Source organism: Myotis daubentonii, chromosome 4 (genome assembly GCF_963259705.1).
Source record: "Myotis daubentonii chromosome 4, mMyoDau2.1, whole genome shotgun sequence".
Taxonomy (NCBI): Eukaryota; Metazoa; Chordata; class Mammalia; order Chiroptera; family Vespertilionidae; genus Myotis; species Myotis daubentonii.
The window spans coordinates 47,435,280-47,456,261 of record NC_081843.1 but is presented as its reverse complement, the minus strand read 5'-3'; the positions used below and the strand labels follow the sequence as shown (position 1 = coordinate 47,456,261).

General features: G+C 36.7%; 1 protein-coding gene across 2 annotated transcripts in view; it reads left to right on the top strand.

The window, feature by feature from the left end:
- The window catches only part of COMMD10 (COMM domain containing 10), a 164,030-nt gene extending 144,356 nt beyond the window's left edge, over positions 1–19,674 (top strand). For both annotated transcript variants that reach the window (XM_059693817.1, XM_059693818.1), the window contains exons 6-7: positions 18,056–18,115; positions 18,825–19,674. In XM_059693817.1, the coding sequence (XP_059549800.1) occupies positions 18,056–18,115; positions 18,825–18,863 (99 nt within the window). In that variant the 3' untranslated portion in view covers positions 18,864–19,674. The remainder of the gene's footprint in view (positions 1–18,055; positions 18,116–18,824) is intronic.
- The last annotated feature ends 1,308 nt before the right edge of the window (positions 19,675–20,982 follow it).

Genomic DNA, 20,982 nt, shown 5'->3' with positions numbered 1-20,982 from the left:
ATTTGCATATAGCCCTGATTAGCCAATGAAAAGGGTAGCGCCGTACACCAATTACCATTTTTCTCTTTTATTAGTGTGGATTTTTACATCCCTAAAACCTGTTTAGGTGTCAGCTAATGTAATTCTCAACAGAGTGGGAGTTTAATAAATGTTATGGACAAATTTATTCTTGTTGCCCTTTAAAATTACATTAAGTAGTTCAACCATTGCCAGGTTCAAATTTAGACCTAAAAGGATTTAAAGGTGACATACATACATACATGTTTTTATTTCATCCATAATTCTCAATTTCTTAGTTGCCAATAATGTAATCCTATATAATAAAAGTCCAGTGACTGAATAGTGGAACAACCAGAACGACTGGTCGACCAGTTGCTATGATGTGCACTGACCACCAGGGGCCAGACGCTCAGTGCTGGAGCTGCCCCTGGTGGTCAGTGCGCTCCCACAGATGGGCCTGCAGGTGGAGCAGCCACTCAGGGGGCGGGTCCACAGCTGCTCGGCTGACCAGGATGAGCGGCACTCCCACAGCAGGCCTATCACCGCAGGCCATGCCACCCCACCAGTGCACAAATCCTGTGTACCAGGCCTCTAGTAAGATATAATGCCTGGATTTTATCATTAGCAATTGAGGTTTGATTTTCTTAGAGTTGAAAACTGAACTCAGTTCACTGGCAAGTGAACTCAGGGTCAGTGTTTTCAATGTTAATTATTTGAAAATGTATAACTTTACTTATTATAAAATAGATTATTATCTAAGTATTAGTTGCCAAGTTCTAGTTTATACATTTTCTTTTTAAATATTTATTGAATTTATTGGGGTAACATCTAATCTAATAAAAGACAAAAATGCAAATTGACCACACCTTCGCTATGCCTTAAGCCATGCCCACCAGCCAATCAGAGTGACTGTATGCAAATTAACCCAACCAAGATGGTGGCCCACAGCCACAGAGCTGAAGTAAGCAGGAGGCTTGCTTGCTCCAGTGATGGAGGAAGCCAGCCTGCCGCCGGCTCTCAGCTCCACTCAAAAGCAACAAAGTTTCAATTATAGAAGGTAAATAAACCCCAGATACCTGCTTTCAGCCGGCCGTGGCCACGGAGCTGGAGCGAGCAGGGGCCGGCTCTCAGCTCCACTGCAGGCAACAAAGTTTCAATTATAGAAGGTAAATAAATCCCAGAACAAAAAAGAAAAAAAGAAAAAAAGGAGAGGCTGGGAACTTCCATTGCCAACAGGCTTGGCCAGCCTGAAAACGGCCCTCAGCCCCTAGCCCAGACTGGCCAGGCACCCCAGTGGGAACCCCCACCCTGAAGGGGGTGTGACCAGCTGCAAACAGCCATCAGCCCCTCACCCAGGCTGGCCAGGCACCCCAGCGGGGACCCCCACCCTGATCCGGGACACCCTCAGGGCAAACCAGCCGGCCCACACCCGTGCACCAGGCCTCTATCCTATATAATAAAAGGGTAATATGCAAACCGACCCTAACAACAGAACAACTGGGAATGACTGGTCACTATGACACACACTGACCACCAAGGGGCAGACGCTCAATGCAGGAGCTTCCCCCTGGTGGTCAGTGCGCTCCCACAGGGGGAGCTCTGCTCAGCCACAAGCCAGGCTGACTGCTGCCAGTATAGTGGTGGTGGTGGGAGCCTCTCCCGCCGCCTCAGCAGCGCTAAGGATGTCCAACTGCAGCTTAGGTCTGCTCCCCGCTGGCAAGTGGACATCCCCCAAGGGCTCCTGGGCTGCTAGAGGTATGTCTGATTGCCCGCTTAGGCCCCCTCCCTCGGGGAGGGGGCCTAAGCCAGCAGGTGGTCATCCCCCGAGGGGTCCCAGACTGCAAGAGGGCACAGGCTGGCTGAGGGACACCCCCCCCCTCACCCGAGTGCACAAATTTTTGTGCACCGGGCCTCTAGTTGGTTAATAAAATTATATAGGTTTCAAATGTACAGTTCTATAACACATCATTTGTGTACTGTATTGTGTGTTAACCATCTAAAGTCAAGTCTCTTTCCATCAGCATTTATCCCCCTTTACCCTCTGGTAATCACCATACTGGTTATCTGTGTCTATGAGCTATTGGTTTTTTTTTTTTCCATTTTGCTTAATCCCTGTGCTTTTCTCACCCAGCATTCCAAGCCCCCTCCCCTCTGATAGCTGCCAGTCTTTTTTCTGTACCTAGGAGTCTGCTGGTATTTTGTTTGTTAGTTTATTTTATCCATTAGCTTCCACATGTAAGTAAAATCATATGGTATTTGTCTTTCTCTGGCTGGCTTGTTTCACTTAGCATAGTACTCTCCAGGTCCATTCATGCTGCAGTGGCTGCACCACCTAGCAGTGCACAAGGTTCCCTTCTTCTTCACATCCTCACCAGCATTTATTGTTTGTTGATTTATTAATGATAGCCATTCTGACATGTGAGAGGTGATACATCATTGTGGTTTTAATTTGTATCTTTTCATGTCTGTTGGCCATCTGTATGCCCTCTTTGGAGAAGTGTCTATTCATGTCCTTTCCCCATTTTCTAATAGGCTTGTTTGTTTTTGATGTTGAGTGTGTAAGTTCTTTATAAATTTTGGATATTAACCCCTTATTGAATGTATCATTGACAAATATGTTCTCATTCAGTGAGTTTCCTTTTCATATTTTTTCCTTTTTTTTTTTTATTGGTTAAGGTATTGCAAATGTGTGGTTATCCCCCCATTGCCCCTCTCACCTCCTCAATCCTGCCCTCACTCTCACCCTCACCATCACCCTCTGTTGTCTGTGTCCATTGGTTATGCTTATATGCATGCATACAAGTCTCTTGGTTGATCTCTCCCCCTTACCCCCACCCTCCCCTACCTTCCCTCTGAGGTTTGAGTATCTGATCGATGTTTCTCTGTCTCTGGATCTGTTTTTGTTCATCAGTTTATGTTGTTCATATATTCCACAAATGAGTGAGATCATATGATATTTATCTTTCTCTGACAGACTTATTTCACTTAGCATAATGTTTGCTTTTCATATTTTTGATGGTTTCCTTTGCAAACATTTTTAAGTTTGATATAGTCCTATTTATTTATTTTTTATTTTATTTCCCTTGCTGGGGAAATACAACAGAAAAAATATTGCTATGAGAAATGTCTGAGATTTTACTGGCTATGTTTTCTTCTAGGATTTTTATGGTTTTGAGTCTTAGCATTTAAGTCTTTAATCCATTTTGTTGTGTATGGTGTAAGAAGATGCTCTAGTTTCAATTTTTTTTCCAAGTAGCTGTAAAGTTTTCTCAACACCATTTATTAATATAGACTGTCTTTACCCATTGTATGTTCTTGCCTTCTTTGTCAAATATTAATTGATCATAAAGGTGTGGGTTTATTTCTGGGCTCTCTATTCTGTCCCATTGATCTATTTTGTCTGTTTTTATGCCAGTACCATGCTGTTTTGATTACTATGGGCTTATAGCATAGTTTGATATCAGGTAGCAGGATTCCTCCAGCTTTGTTCTTCTGCATTTTCAAGTATTTTACTTGGAAATGAACTAAGGAATAAATGCCTATATAGTTTGTTTTTTATATTTTGTACTAGCAAAATGAAAATTTTAAAATTAACATTGTTACTCATTTTCAAAATAATTTGATATAGTTTGGCTCATTTTTACAATATTTGACCATATTTCTGTGTTAAATATTTTTAAATCCTGCATTTAAAATGGACATTGTATTATCAGACACCATTGTTTCCTTTTTAAAAATAAGTATAAAATTTGAAAGCATTGCTTTGGAAATGGTCTCTTTAGTCTTTGCAATAGAACAGTTAATCTAGTAATGAAAAAACTTCAAATGAGGTCAGATATTTGGTTGTCATAGCTAAAAATTTCTATAGTTTTATAGAAGTTCTTCACTAATATGTAAGCAAGTTTTTATTTATACACTCACACATACATTTTTAAAAAATTAATGGTTTTATTTTGCTCTTTAAGGACTTGTTTCTTAAACATGTTAAACATTAAGATGTATTTAAATTGCAGCAAACCATACTCCCTGGGAAGATTAAGAGTTAGATAAAGCTGGAGTTTATCCAGGGTGTGAACCTGTACCCTAGCGTTTAAAATGCCAGAGCTTCAGAGCTGTTAACTAATATTGTGGCCCCTAAATCAAGTTTAACTGTTCCAGGCTTCTACTACATTTTGCCATACAGGATCCATCTAGCTCTGCTTTCTCAGAGAGGTGTACCTTTTCCTTCAGTGAATCCTAAAGTGTAGGACATAGTGCTGGGGAAAGAAAGAGATTTTACTTTGCAGGTTTGTTCAACTGTAATTCAGGCCTAATTTTGAATGTATATATGCAGCCCTAGTACTGTTTAATAGTCTAGTTCATTCCCTTCAATAGTTTCAAAAATTACTGCTTAGTGAAAGTTCATCTAGTCAGGATATCCCTGCACTCTGTCATTTTACAATTCATTTCACAGCATCTAATATTACTGTTATCTCCACTATCGCACTTTAGAATTCTCAGTCCTCTCTCTTATCAAAAGATGGGGGCATTAACTCCAATGCCGTGTAACAGACAAATCAAGGCTTAATTTCAAAATAGAAGCCTATAGTTTTGAGGCCCACCTGTTGACATAACAGACACAGCATTATAACCCCCTTTATGATGGTTGGGCATGGCTCCTGCATCATATTGCTAATTTCTCAATTGCCCTTCTTAGCATGGATTTTTCCTAATTCGGAGCTTGATGGAAAGAGATACCATTTCTGTCAGGTTTCACAAAATGTCTTGAGCCCCTTTTAACATGGGTGTCATTTAAATGTAATATTTGGTCAGTTCTTTTAGGTTTTGCCTTGATAATATTTACTTCTTTAAAGGAAATCTATATTATGTAAATGAAATGTAATGCTTACCATGAATAAGTTCATGTCCTAAAAATCTGATACTGACTATATTCTGAGTAGTTGGCATTTCATTTTGTTTTCACATGTTCATGCAAAAGAGTAGTGAAAATATTTCTGATAAAAATATTAAGGCTTACTCTGTAGATTAAGTCACAAGTGAAAATAAACTTCATAGACCTATTCTATTAAAGAAATTTTATCTGCTTCATAAAACAGTTGCATTATTTGGTGGTCTGTCTTCAAAAGTCAGTACATCTAAAAATAGCTGGGAGTTGCTGTTTTAATAAGAAGCAATGTCATGTGGGAAAGGAACCCAACCCTCTGCATGTTCTCTGCCTAGAACATAATATTCTGCATACTGGCTTTTTTATTTCACTCTTCCTGAAAGTCAGGGTTTTTCATGCTATTCTGATACAATTGAAATCGACCTTCATTATATATATATAAAGGGCCTCTCAGACTATCTATATTAGTATGAAAATAGCTTTCAGAATTGTAGTCATATTTAGGCTATATCCAAGCAGTAATGTTATGTCCTTTCCAGAAAGTAATTTATTTGGACAACATTTACATAACTCTAGGTATGTAATTGTTTATCTGCTTATTGCTTACTTAAAACAATACATTGGAGAGAGTTTTTATTTTCACTCTCAGCATTAAACATGTGGCTTTATTTTCCATTCAATTATTGATTCTTAGAAAGGAAAGGAGGGAAGGAAACATTGATGTGAGAAAGATACATCAGTGATTGCCTCCTGTACACACCCCAACAGGGCATCAAATTCACAACTTAGGTATGTGCCCTGACTGGGAATCAAACCCACAACTTTTTGGTGTATGGGATGACACTCCAATGAACTGAGCCACCCTGCCAGGGCATGTATACATGTATGTTATTTAAGAAGATAATTGGCTTTATTCTGATCTGTGTTTTCTCTAACTTTTGTTAGAGGAAAAAGGGATGAAGGTGGGAAAATTAGTAAATACTCTTTACCCTATTTCTGAATGTTCAAGTCCTGTCTCCAAAGACTAGGTCCAATTTCGCTTCTAGCACAAATTTGAAATGAAGGTAAAAGAGGTTATTAATTGCCATTTCATTGTTATTTTCTTATTCTCAGCATTCCAGTCTAAGATTAATAAATGGGTAGTATTTAAAAAATTATTCTTCTAAACTTAATGTAGTTAATAATTATATTTTTACATTTTTAAGTCTTTTGTTCATTGTCTCTGATTTCCTACTTTATATTTTTACTAGAGGCCTGGTGCATGAAATTCGTGCGGGGGGGGGGGGCCTCAGCCCAGCCTGCACCCTCTCGCAATCTGGGACCCCTCAGGGGGTGTCCAACTGCCAGTTTGGGCCCAATCCCACAGTTAGACATCCCTCTCCCAATCCGAGACCACTGGCTCCTAACCATTCGCCTGCTTGCCTGCCTGATCATCCCTAACCACTCTGCCTGCCTGCTTCATTGCCCCTAACCACTCACCTGCCTGCCTGATCACCCCTAACCACCTCTGCCTCAGCCCCCACTGCCACAGCTTCTTCGGAAGGATGTCTGGAAGGTCGTTCAGCTGTCCGGTCTAATTAGCATATTACGCTTTTATTATTATAGATTTCCAGCAAGTCTTTATTCTTCTACTAAAATGAAGGAAATAGGATGAGTGGTGGCAGATTTTAACTGTATTCTTTAAAGGCAAAATGTTAATATGAGTTATATCTAGGTGTTGGGTTACATGAATATTTGTTATATTAGTCCCTATAATTTTACTGTTTTTAATATTATATAATTAAAAAGTAAAAGGTAGACTGGGACCAGCTTATGGAAGCTTTGACCTCTAGACATAAGAGATAGAAGTTTAATTATTGGTAATTGGGAAGATACCGATTATTTTTAGTAGAAGAGCAACCTAATGAGAGCGACACTTTAAAAATTGAGTTGGGATCACTATTTAATATGGTCTAGAGAATGATGAGACTGAGGAAGACGAATTTAAGCAAATTAAACATTCCAATTTTTGAGAAATAAGTCTTTAGACAAGGTGATGGCATGGGGGTAGAAGGGAAGGGGAAGGGATGCTGCTTCTTTCTGTGATCATTTGGTAAGCATTCCCAAATGAAAGGATGTATTAACAGTCCTGCTCGGTACTTTACTACCTAGCTCAAATCTAGTTCTTGCCACATAAACATAAGCCCTCTGCATGAACTAGGTCAACATTCCAAACCAATACCAAACTGAGACATTGATCAGTAATATGGCATTACTCCTAAGACACCATGTTACCAATAATTCTGATTTAAATAAGGCTGTTCCATCTAAGAGGAGGCTGTCTATTTGGAAGAGTTCTGATTTGCAACATAGTCTGTGGCTACTTCTACAAGTTTCTGCAAACTTTTTTTTAAGCCAGTCTCTTTGTAAATGTCTCAAAGAGAAACCCGTAAATCATGATTTAATCCCACCTTAACATTGCTTCACACAAACATTCCATTTTTAAAAATATTATTGACTTTTTCCAACTTTATGACATAAATGAGTAACTTTTCACAACTATTTGGGTAGATTCCACCAACCTTATCATTTTTATATTTGTTAACTCAGATCTGACTTGAAAATAAAGGTTACTCATAATCACTTTGAGGTTAAATAGGTTTAACTTGTTCTCATACTGTTTTTCCTTCAACTATGGAATAACCTGTCTTAATTCCCTAATCTATGAATCTAAGATTTCAAAGCCTGATGTGAACTGTAATAAAAAAAGTGATGTTTGATAGATGTTCTCACCATTCCATCATTTTTTCCCATTTTCAGGATAGGAAATGCCTTTGAAACCCTTATGTATTTTTCAGCACTATAAAATAATTGTATAACATAATTTCAAGTTCAAAATATTGAGAACTTCTTAATAGGTTATTTAAAGATTTGTTTCATTAAATTGGCGTAGGTCACAAAGCTCATTAATATTAATGATTAGACTAGAGAGGTACTTAACCTCTCTAATCACCAGCAGATACAAAATATTAAACTAAATTGTGTAGCTTTATTACCTTATGTGTCATTCCAGGGAAAGACCTCATATAACAAGCAAAAGCTGAACAGTCCAGTTTTAATGTTTCTCACTCAAACCTTTGGCTTCTTCTTAACATTGATAAAGTGTAGTTTTAAAAATGACAAACAAAATTTTTATGAACTTTATATGAATACATAACCGATTAAACTAAAATAGTTGGGACTAATCCTTAAAAAAAAACCACTTATTAATAAACTTTAGAAAAGAGATAAAACTTGAGACAAAATTTATGTTTTAATATCAATTTTTAAATCACATTTGTGTTCTCTTAAGGAGATTTGCATGATGTAAGACTTTACTAATGTTTGAAAAATTATATAAATAAGAGCTGCTAAGTGATGCATCCTGTTTATTGCAAAAATATGATCTAAGCCTCAATAGCTGTCACCAGCCTTTCCTATAAAACAAGAGTGCATCAGATGGTAGTGAAGAGGGCCTGGTATTTCAATCTTGAGATGGGTAATTATGCTGTATGCAACACAGCTGATTTTACTTACTTCCACTTACATGTAAACAGGTCTTTTTTAACTGGCAATAGTGAACATAATGTGGAATATGGTTGTTTATTAGGTCACTTTGGTAAATAGAACTAATAATTTAAGACATTTGTCTACAGTAGGGGTTGGCAAACATTTTTCTCTGAAGGGGCAAATAGTAACTATTTTAAGCTTGCAGGCAATGTGACACTGCTGTGGTAACAGGAAAGCAGCTGTCTATATATTTAAAAGGCTAATATGCGAAGTGTCCCTGCAGGAGTTCGACTGGGAGACCGGGAGTTCTGTTGCTCGCTATGATGTGCGCTGACCACCAGGAGGCGGCGCAGAACGAAGGAAGGCCCCGGCCAGCAGCCGGGGAAGGGAGGCCCCAGCTGGCAGCCGATAGGCCCTAATCGCTGGCCAGGCAGGCCTAGGGACCCTACCCATGCACGAATTTCGTGCACCAGGCCTCTAGTAGACAATAAATATACAAACCAATGACTGTGTCTGTGTTCCAATGAACCTTTATTTACAAAAGCTGACAGCTAGCCAGAATTGGCCTGTGGACTATAGTTTACCAACTCCTGGTCTACATTCATTTGACTTCCTCACTTTATATTCACCCCTCTAATCAACTGGGGTTGGCTTCTCCTCACCATTCCACCAAAAATACTTCTGCCAGTGTCAGTAACATTCTCCTTGTCATTGAATCTAAAATATATTAGTCCTTTTCTCAGTTGATTCTTGGGAGCCTTTGACACTTGAATCACCCTTTCCTATTTAAAACTCTGTCTTTCCTTGGGGTCCATTATAGCATGTTTCTAGTTTTTATCCTACCTCTCAAGGTATTCCTCAGTTTTTGTGTTTTCAGAGCTCCACTTTTTTATAGCTCGTTTCTTAAATAATGGGGTGCATCAGGCATCTGTTTAAAATTTATATTGTTTCTAGAAGAGACAAATTTATAGGCACAGCAAGTATATTGCTGGTTGCCTAGAATGGCAAGGAGTGGAATGGGGAGGCAAGGATAGTTAGGAGTGTTGGTAGATGATAGCTAAAGGGTATGGGGTTTCTTTTTTTGAGTGATGAAAATGCTCTAAAATTAATTGTAGTGATAGTTGCACAATTCTATGAATATACTAAAAACTGTTGAATTATTTACTTAAAATGGGTGAGCTGTGTGGTAAATCAGTATTTCCATGAATATGTTTTAAAAATTATAAGTTAAATTCTCCAATCTTATTATTTTCCCAAAATTAAAAATAAAACCTATGCTCCACCATTTACTCAAGTGCAGACTGAACTATCTGCCAATAATTCTATTTGTGTTGAATTCATAGTAATATTCCCTAAACACTGTATATCAAATGTAAAATAAAACCCTTATTTATGAGCGCCTGATATACTCAGGATTATAAAAAAATCAACGTGTTTAGAACCATTTCGGTTTTTAGAATATACATTGTTAGTTCATTTGTTGATTCCAAGAGGATTTTGCAAATCGTAATCTGGTAATTAGGTTAGCAGGAAATTAATTTGGATGGAAAAAGAGCTCAGTCTTCATCTGTCACCAGTACAACTTAAAAATCTATTAATGGGACAACATAATTACAGTTAATAATTTCTTCTAAACAGTTTCTGCCTTTATTGACCTTATAATTAAATGAGTTATCGTGTTTGCCTGTTTTTCAGACTCTGGGCCCATATGTTGAGGGTAAGATAGGGGGTGTCCCACTATTATGTTAAAGTTAACAGTGGATTTTCAGGTGTCCCCCTATGTCAGTGATGGCGAACCTTTTGAGCTCGGCGTGTCAGCATTTTGAAAAACCCTAACTTATCTCTGGTGCCGTGTCACATATAGAAATTTTTTGATATTTGCAACCATAGTACAACAAAGACTTATATTTTTGATATTTTATATATTTAAATACCATTTAACAAAGAAAAATCAACCAAAAAAATGAGTTCATGTGTCACCTCTGACACGCGTGTCATAGGTTCGCCATCACTGCCCTATGTGATAAGTTCAGTACCCTTCATAACATGAAGCAAATGCTGAACTTACTCTTTTTATTTTGCAGAAGCAGAACTTTCAGTTAGCTTAGAAGAGGTGTAAACTGTAACTAAATTGAAATTAATACTCATTTAGGTGCACATATTGGTCCTCTTTTCCTTGAACACTGACATGACAGCACAAAATAGAAAAAAATTAAATCAACATATGTTTTTAATTACCTTTTATTAACACTGAAAATTATATTAGGTTATTTAATTTAGGATGCAAAATACACTGTAGCTCTTGAAAGTACACACACATCATCCAAATTTATGTGTATGAAGACAATAGAGTGATTTGATGAACAAATGGCATTGAGCTCATAGTCTTTAAAACTATATACTGGAAACATAATATGATTTCAGTTTGGTATCTGTAGTTTACCTGGAATTCCTCAGCTAGGATACTAATACACATTTTGAAAAGTTAAGTAATGCAGCTATTCTAAATCTGTAATGATAATGCTTCAGTAATCAGATAAGTACTTATAATTAGAATAAAGTATAATTTCCAAAAAAAAAGATAGCATCACCTATAATATTTATTACAGAAAAAAGCTCCATTTCATAGTTCTCAGTGCTATCCTTAGCATAATTTCTTACTTTATATAAGGAGCTTCATGTAATCATATCAAAACCTCTTATCTTGCTGATTATATTCAGCAACCATAGCTAAATATTTCAATGCCAAAGCTGAAAATCATAATGACATATCAGCATACACAGAATAAATTACAGTTAATGAGTACTATATGAAGTGTATTTGTATTGGCTCCAAGTTTGTGATCTGCTCATACATAGAACATTGTAATTTTTAAGAGGACAGAAAATAGTGATGATATGACTGCCAAACACATTGTATTGTCTATACAAAAACAAAGTAATATTTTAGCCAGACTGATAAGGGCATATACAGATAACGGGTTAAATGTTTTAACAGCTGAAATAGATACTTTTGATTACACATTTAGTGACTGTATTTCATGCACAGTTTTACATAATTTTTTTTTCACAGTAGAAAATCCTCAGGGAGATCTTTTATTTCATTCACTTCCTTCTTATAAGGTAGTAGTTGTTTTTCTTTTACTAGTATCCTCCACTCATAATTTTCTAGGTGAAAAGATAATTGTATCATTTCTAATTCTGATATCCAATTTAAGTTTAAAAGCTAAGCAATGTAAATTTGGTTTAATTCGTATCTGGTTTATATCGGTATTATTTAGAGGCTGTTTCTGCTTGGATAATTTATGGAGAGGCTAATACATTTCTCTCTTGGAAAATGTGTATGTGTTCCTAATTCCTAACTAATGGGAAAGCAAAGGGCATTTTTACTGTCAGCTTTCATCAAGTTAGACCCCTCTGAAGACCTCACTAGATTGTTTCCATGGAAATTTTGCTAATGGCTATGTGCAACATTATCCAGGTACTTGTAGACAGTATTACAAATTAAAGATGAAAAGGAGTGGGTGAACAATACATCTTCTCTTTTAAGAAATTGGCAGGATGTTAATCTTTGCACTTTCATTTTTACTTTGCAGTGTTTTCAGATAGGGTGCAGAAGTTTAAGTTTGGTATTATTATTAATGCATGACACCAGCTTAGACAATTTAAGTAATTAATTTCCTAAATGGGTTCTGAGTTGTAATCTTATATGTATAAGGCAGAAGAAAGAGAATAAATCTTCTAGTCTGTGTATGTTTAGTTAACAATATTAGTGATTATAATGGGTTTTACTGGAATATGGAAGACTGAAGGCATATTTAAAAATAAGCCACCAGTTTTATTGCCTGTATACTAACATACTAAATTACCTTGATCCATGTAATAAATGCCCACCATATATTACCACATACCACATAGAAAACATGTGCTAATCTAGTGATACTCATCCTTTGTGGAACACCTACTTATACTAAATAGTGGCATTCCTAAAGAGGGTCAGCCCCAGGTTCCCCTTCCTTCTCATTCTGCATTCTTTTCTAAGGCAATTTCATCCACTCTTATAATTTTAATATCAATATATCAGTAACTCTCAAATGTTTATCTCTTACCTAAACCTCTTTTCTGGCTTCCCAGAATTACTTCACATATTTTCAGGGAAATCTCACAGACATCAAGCTAATAACATCTGAAGCTGCACTTTTGATTCCCCCCTTCAAATCTTCTCTTCTAGAGTTTCCTATCTTAGTTACATCTATCCAGTTTCTCTTGCCAGAAACCTGAGAGTCATTCTTGACTTTTTCTATTCCTTCAACCCCTCCGCCCCAACTCAAGTCTGTCACTAAGTGCTATCTCTTCTGCCTCTAAACCACATCTGAAGTTTTCATACTTCTCTATCACAGCTGGCATTACATTCGCAGAGGAAGTATTATTCTAATAGCATCTTGGTTGCTTTTCTCTGTAGTTTTAACACCTAACTATTTTTCTCTAAAACTTTTTGTTGTTGTTGTGTTTAAACTTTATATAAATGAAATCAATCGGTATGTGTTCTTCAGTTCCTGTCTCTAACATTGTTTGTGAGAGTCATACAAGATGTTGTATTTAGCTGTAGTTTATTTTGATGTCTGTGTAATATTTCACTGTATTACTATACTACAATTTTTTATATAGTCTTCTGTTGAAAGAAATTTTGGTTACTTCTGTTTTATGGTTCTTTTGAATAATGGTACTATCAATATTCTTGTACCAATCTCCTGGTATCCAAATGGGTACAATTCTGTTGAGTGCAGTATTCTACTTAGGAGTGAGTTTCTGGGTCATAGGTTGTGCATATATTCCACTTTGGTAAATATTGCCAAACAAGTTTCCAGAATGGTTATACAAATTTCCATCCCTCCCAGCAGTATGGTTTCTAATATATTTTTGTATGTTTTCGGCTATTTGGACATCCTCCTCTGTGAAGTGTCTGTTCAAGTCTCTTGTCTTTTTTTCTTTTTTTTCTTTAACCAGAGAATATCTGTCAATCCAGGGCATTCTTGGACACCTTTCTCAGCTGGGGAAACTGCCAGGAAGTCTACCAGGAGAAGGGCTGTGTTCCTAAGTATTAATTCCTCCACCTCTTGCATTCCACCACCAGCCAGGCCTCCAAATCATTCACGTTAGCTAGAGTGGAGTCCCTTTGAACAATCTATTTGGCATCATAAGAATCTTCTCATAGTTTCTTCCTTCTTCCAAGCCAAACACTACCACCCAGGTGGCTTTTTAAAAATTTGAGATATAATTGACATAACATTGTGTTAGTTTTTGATGTATAATATAATGATTTTACATATATTGTCCATTTTTAAACTGAGTTTTGTCTCTTTTACTGATTTGTAGGGATTTTTATGTATTCTAGATGTGAGTCGTTGTGGCTAACCTTTTGACTCTTTTGATGATGTGTTTTGATGAAATCTAATGTATTCTAACTTATTAATCATTTTCTTTATAGTTAGTATATTATTTACTAACAGCTTACATGCTACTAAAGATTACATAGTTAGTATATTTTCATGTCTTTTTGAAGGAGTCTTTATATACCCCAAGGTAATGGAGATATTCACTTATACTTTCTTTTAGTTTTTTGTTTTACCTTACCTATTTAGAACCACAGTTCATCTGAAAGTAAGAGGCCACATGAGCAAAAACAGGGAAGAAAGTGTGGGATATGTGGGAGATAGTGAGTACACCAGTTTGGTTGGAATAAGAGTTTTTGGAGGGTCTTGTGGGAAATAAAACTAGAAAGTTAGATCAAGGAAGATTGTGTCGAACCAAGGAGACTGAAAAAATGTTACCCTTCTTTATTCTCACATGAGCAGGTATCATTAGCAGTGGCTTCCATCTTACTTTTGTCTCAAGAGGGATCGTGCAATTGTGTGGATGACTCAGTACAAATCAACCACCCTCTTTACCGCCAATAAAACAATAGCAACAACAAAGCGAAATAAAACAAAACTATCTTACTTATTTACTTTATTTTTATGTTTAAAAAAATATTCATTTATATGGAGGGTATGTATAACAATATCTTGGCCTAGTTAGATATTATGAAATTACTTCTTTTTTTAAAAAAAAAAACATACAAATCTAGTAAGTTTTTAATAAGTTAGGATAAATAATAGCAGTATCTACTGATACTTCTGTTAAATAAACAAGCAACAAAAAGTCCTTCAAGAAATACTTTTTATTAATTATCTAGTCATTATATTCCTTTGGAAGATAATATAAACTCTCTGCTCTTACTTTAACATGTTTTTACTTAAAATACAGTTTTCCTTGTATGAACATATCCTTTGTACCTGGTTACTGGAAGAATGAGGATGTAATGTTCTTATAAACTTTTTTCTTAAACACTTGACTATGTAAAAAAGTGAAGTATTGCCCAGCCGGGATAGCTCAGTGGTTGAGCGTCATGGTTCAATTCCTGGTCAGGGCATGTGCCTGGGTTGTGGGCTCGATCTTCAGTGTGGGACCTGCAGGAGCCAGCCAATCAATGATTCTCTCTCATCATTGAGGTTTCTATCTCTCTCCCTCTCCCTTTCTCTCTAAAATCAATAAAAATATATTACAAAAAAATAAATATATTTTTTTAAAAAGTGAAGTACCATACTATCTAAAGGTGTGTGTGTACATATATCTAGATATGTATGTTATATACACATATATTAAAATATTTGTATTTAATTGGTTTCACCAAGTAAGATTAGAGTTGTTTAGTTTTAGTTTAAAAGTAGTTTTGGTATATGATTGACAAATTGTTGATACATTTGATAACTTGCAACTGGAGTTTATGCCACTAAGATATTTCTCTTAGTTAGTATTATATAACTACAGGCCTGGTGCATGAAATTCGTGCACTCAGCAAGGGGGGCAGTCCCTCAGCCTGGCCTGCACCCTCTCACAGTCCAGGAGCCCTAGGGGATGTCCGACTGATGTCTTAGGCCCGCTCCCCGCAGAAGCCAGCAGTTGGACATCCTTAGTGCTGTCGCAGAGGCAGGAGAGGCTCCTACCACTGCCGCCGCGCTCACCAGCCATGAGCCTGGCTTCTGGATGAGTGGTGCTCCCCCTGTGGGAGTGCACTGACCAACAGGGGGCAGCTCCTGTATTAAGCGTCTGCCCCCTGGTGGTCAGTGCGCATCATACTGACCAGTTGTTCTGCTGTTCGGTCGATTTGCATATTAGCCTTTTATTATATAGGACTAGTGGCCTGGTGCACGAAATTCGTGCACTGGGATGGGGGTTGGGGGGGAAAAGGCCCCTCAGTCTGGCCTTCATCCTCTCCAACCTGAGACCCCTCAGGGGAATGTCCAACTACCTGTTTGTGCCCACACTTTTAACAGATAACAGCTCCATTGTTGTTTCTTTCTTATGCTTAAAACCATTGGAATTAGTAGGTATTCAAAGTGTGTATACATTTTGGGGGGACACCCTGTATATCTCTAGTCAGCGGTGAAAGAAACCAACAGCAGATTTGGAACCCCCAGACAGGAAACCTCGCTCACTCCCCACATGTCTCCCCACTTCACTTTCCACCTTCATGGGCAGCAGGAGGATCAATGTTTTTCTCTCATTGATTCGGAAAAGCACATCCTGTCACCCGCTGCCTGGCAGGAGTGCGCTAGGCCCCAAGCAAGCGAGGCTCAGTCAGGGCAGCCTTCACTCATGGGTGCTGGCACCCAAAGTGCACATTCCTCCTCTACAGTCGCCCTGACTATCCCACTGTTTCACTGAGAGGACGGAATTCCTTTCTGCCTCTGGGTTCTTGATCTTGAATGCTGACCGAAGGCACCTCAGCGAGGGCCGCCTGCGCCCACCAGGTGTGTCTGTCTGCACCTGCTCCTGCCTCAGCACCTGCATTAATCCCCAGAGGTGATCTCGTAGCTGCACTGGCCTCCGTGGGAACAGGGCATCACCACTCCGCCCTCTCACTGTCATCTCACAGGCGCCCACCCTCAGCACCCAGAACACCCAGACACTCTCCAAAGGATGTGAGCGCATCAGAGGGGATGTGTGCACATCCTGTGGGGGTGTTAGGCATGCCAGGTTGATGGAAGTGTGGTGGAGGGGTGGGGGGGAACTTGTGCACGCCTTGCTTTACAACTGTTGCAGGTGTGGGAGGGTGACAGTGTGCTGGGGGATGTTGGAAGATATATGTAGAGCTAGACAACCCAAAGAGAAGCACCCCTTAAATATGAGCAATTGAACTCTCATTAAACATAATGCTTTTTTGTACATCCTTGTTGGGTCTAGACTACCATTGCTTTGTGCCCTGACAGTAAATTGAAAAGAAGTTGTTTGAAAACATGCTTCCTTAATGGATAGACCCTTCCAAACATTTTTGGAGGAGTAAACAATAAAGTTAGAGAGTTGATTCTGGTTTGCTAAGCAAATTTGTGACTTTCTAATTATATTCTCAAGGATAAAAGGTTGGTACACTATCCACAAATCAAAAAAAAAAAAAAAAGGAAAGCTAGGAGTATTTTCCTCCTTAAAATGTCATGGAAAAGTTTTTGATCAGGCCCATTCCTAATATTTTTAGGCCTGAAGCAAGAGTAAAAATGGAGCCATGGACTATATGTCTAAATTTAGAATCATTAAAGCTACCAACCTGTTAAATAAAATTGATCTTACTCCTTTCTGGATAAGATACCTTAATAATGTCCTGGAAGGCCAGATTTGAATTTAAAATTTTGGACTCTTTGGGGTTTAATGCCAGAGCATGGCAATGTGGGGAGCAGGCCAGCTTCCCTTCCGTTTTTAGCCTTATCTTAGGTTCATTGCTACCTTCCTAAAGAACAACTGCTCTTGGCTACTCCATGGATAAACATAGATTCTCAAATTCTAAAGATAATCTCTTTACATATAGACACGAAACACTTAAAACCACTTCTATATTCTCCCTTATTATTTTTTAGAATTTTTAATATGTTTTTGATTTCAGGGATAGGGAGAGCTATAGAAACATCAATGATGAGAGAGTCATTGATAGGCTGCCTCCTCCCTTATTCTTGAGGTCTTCTCTAAGTCATTGTGGGTTAAAAGGAAGGAGCATGTTTAAGTCCCAGCTTGGAAGCTGTTGTGTTAATTGTTAACTTTTGCTGAGTCTGTACATTGAAAAAGGTAGCAATCTCAGCATGTTAAGATCATAACTGTTAGATGCTTAGAGACAGCAGCAGTGCTGATGTGAGGCATTAATGGCTGGATGGATCCAATCAGATATGCCACCCCCGGTGTCTTTATGTAATGGCATTTACCAGATTTCAAATGGACTGCTGAGAAAGATGAAATATAATCTCATGTATTATCTCTGTCTTGAAAAAATAGATAATGAAATTGTTCTCTTGCTGGCATCTATTTTATTAAACTTTGCAGAGTCAACTAAAGAACAGATGTCCCTATAGAGTTGAAACCTTATGCTAATGTGGAGTGTTATTAAGTGCGTTTGTGAGTTCTAGGAACAATGATGTTAAGTAGAGCAGGTAACATTTATATTGTATTTCTTTTAAACCTACTCAGAATAAGATGGCATATTTGGGGGCTAGCTGGATAGAAAAAGAACGATAAATTGTACACAACTAAATTCTTTTTTCTTTTTCTTTCTTATAGAATCTGGAGAAAGTTCTTGTGGAATTCAATCACAAGGAGTTGTTTGATTTCTATAACAAGGTAAGTATTTTAAAAATAATTTCTAAGAAATGGGTTTTTCCCTAATGTTTTCTTCATTTTATGAATTCTTATTTTTAAATTCCCTATTATGGAACTAAGTTCTTTAAACTTGACTTGTAAACACCTTATGTTTCACAGTAGGAAGCATTGCTGAGATGAGAATCTGACAAACTAAATCAGGAAGAAATGGAAATGGTTTTAATTAAAGCAATAGGAGTATTGCTGTAAACAATATGTAATGACTTATGTGGTACCTAGCCACACTGGCACATTAGATATAAAGTAATGTTAAATATTTTAATTTCTGTGTACAAAAGAAAAGGAAGATGCCAGGCCTTAAAGATTTATCTTTGAGTATTTTTGATGATTCTTTCCAAATACTGATTTTGTAATCTAGGAAATTCCCCCAGACACACACACCTTTAAAAGTCATATAATGAGCATTTAAAATGAAACAGTTGGGTGTACGTAAAACAGTAATATTTAGAAATACTCCTTTACAAATTTGAAAATTTAGCAAGCACTAATCCTAATATTGTCACTAAAAAAGAAAAAAATGTAAGTGGTGTATTTATTGCTGTGAATGAATTTAATATGCATAATTCCCAATGCCATCCTTTCCCTTCTATTTGCATGTTTCTAAACAGCACTTCCTATGCATTTCTCTTTCTTTACCAGCTCTCTCTCTTTTTCTTGTCTTTGTAAATAGCTAGAGACCATCCAGGCACAGCTGGATTCTCTTACCTGATGTTCCTGAAGACTGCTTTCCCCATCACACTCCTGCCACTTCATCATTTTGCTTTGAAGACAGACTGCCAGGTTGTGTTTTATGAAGGATTCAGTAGTTTTCTTCTTGTAAATTATATGGTTTATCACTTCTTAGACAAATAGTAGCTAAAGGAAATAATTTTCTGAGGACTAAGATTCTAATATACATTCTCTAGTTCCATGAGCCAACAGCAAGCAAGCAATTGTTAAGAATACTCTTGCTTTCAAAAAAACAAAAGTGAACACCATATTGTTTTTACTGCCCTATTTTTTCTTTATTGCCCACATGCATTTTTTACATACTTGATGATACCTATAGGTATCAAGGAGGGTCCATGGATATAAAGTATACTGTGTACCGTAGAATACAGAACTCAACAATTACATTGATAAAAATAAGAAAGCCGCCCCATGCAATCAATACATTACAGTATTTTTCCTGAATAGAATGAGTATACTTTGCTTTGTAAATAATATAGGAAAGAAATTAAAAATAGAGCTGGTAGTAGTTATCCAGAGATTCCAGTGTGAGCTTCTCTACACACTTTTACTTTTTCTCTGAGTTTAATGATTTAATAACAGTTCTTTCTACTGCAGATAGTAGAACTAATTATTCATTTAATAATGATTCATTTCATAATGTGGGAGACAGATTCAGATCATGAAGAAAAAGAATTGTAATGAGTGCTGAAGGGGTATCCTTAAAATTTCAAAACAGCTTTTACATTCTTTTTCTGTAAATATGTTAATTCATTTCATTCAATAAAATGTTTGTCTCAGAAGTAGTTGAACTGAAGTGCACAATACTTTATGCTATGAATATATATAAATATGAGTATGGCTGTAAAAAATAATATCAATTGTATTTATTGTTTTCAGAAAGTCAGAGAAGGAGGGACGGGGGGGGGGGAGAGAGAGAGAGAAAGAGAGAGAGAGAAAGATTCAAAATGCTTTTTCTTAACATGAAGGAATTTTATTTCAGAAATGTCCTAAACAAACAGAGCCATTAATATTTAATCACATTCTTTATATGAGGTATCTGAGTACTACAAGTGTTAAATGTCTCCCAAATAAAAATTCAATATATATAATTTATGCCCTTATTTATATTTGTGCTTCTGTGTTGTCGTTTACAAGGATTGGGAGTTTGGATTATTTCAGTATTTCAGAAAATAAATGTTGTAGTTGCTGTCCATAGTTGATTGATTTAAAAAGTTTTTAAACTTCCATTGACAGGATATCTGGAAGACATATTTTTAATATAATGAGATTTGTCTTCAAAGGTGTCTTGTGGGATAGATCTGTCTTATTTGTTTATACTCTGTTCTGCCAGACCCCAGAGGGAACTTCCTACTATAAACATTTTGACAAATATTTTTTTAGATTTCTTATGTACAAATAAACATATATCATCTCAAGTTGAATTTGTTAGGCCTTTCTGACCATATGAATAGGTAGAAGTTTTCATTGGTTTCATAGCCAACTTAACTCCTAATGTAGGTATCTAAATTAAATGTGACAGTTCAAAATGAATTGTCTAATAGTAGCTCATTTTATGGCCCCTAAAAGAGCTGGTTTTATAGACTCTAAATGTATATCTAAACCTAAACAAACACGTGGTAAATAGTTCAAGAAAGTCTGATCACAGGCATTGAAGGAAGGACAATTAGAAGGTCTAATTCCAACTAAGAACATATATTTCCCTGAAGTATATTTATTTGCAGGTCATTTTCTTCCCTAAGGCACCACTTTTGTTTCGATACACAAGTCAAAGAAGATATCATTCCCCGAAAGTATTAATTGCATGTTACTTTTTAATAGAAATAAGATGGGTGAGAGAATAAGTGGGGACTTGAACATACTATCTTAGCAAATAAATATGCCTTGCATGAGTGTTTGACATGAGGATTGAATAAAAGTAGAATTACGTGTTAGAAAGGAACCAATGTACTATTTCTGTACCTATTACAAATAATATATGTAATTATTCAATTATAAAATATGTTTATTTTTAATTAGGAAATACCAAAAATTATAAGTAACCTATATTTATAGAGTCACATAATTTAGAAATGGCCAATAGGTTTTATTGATTTTTT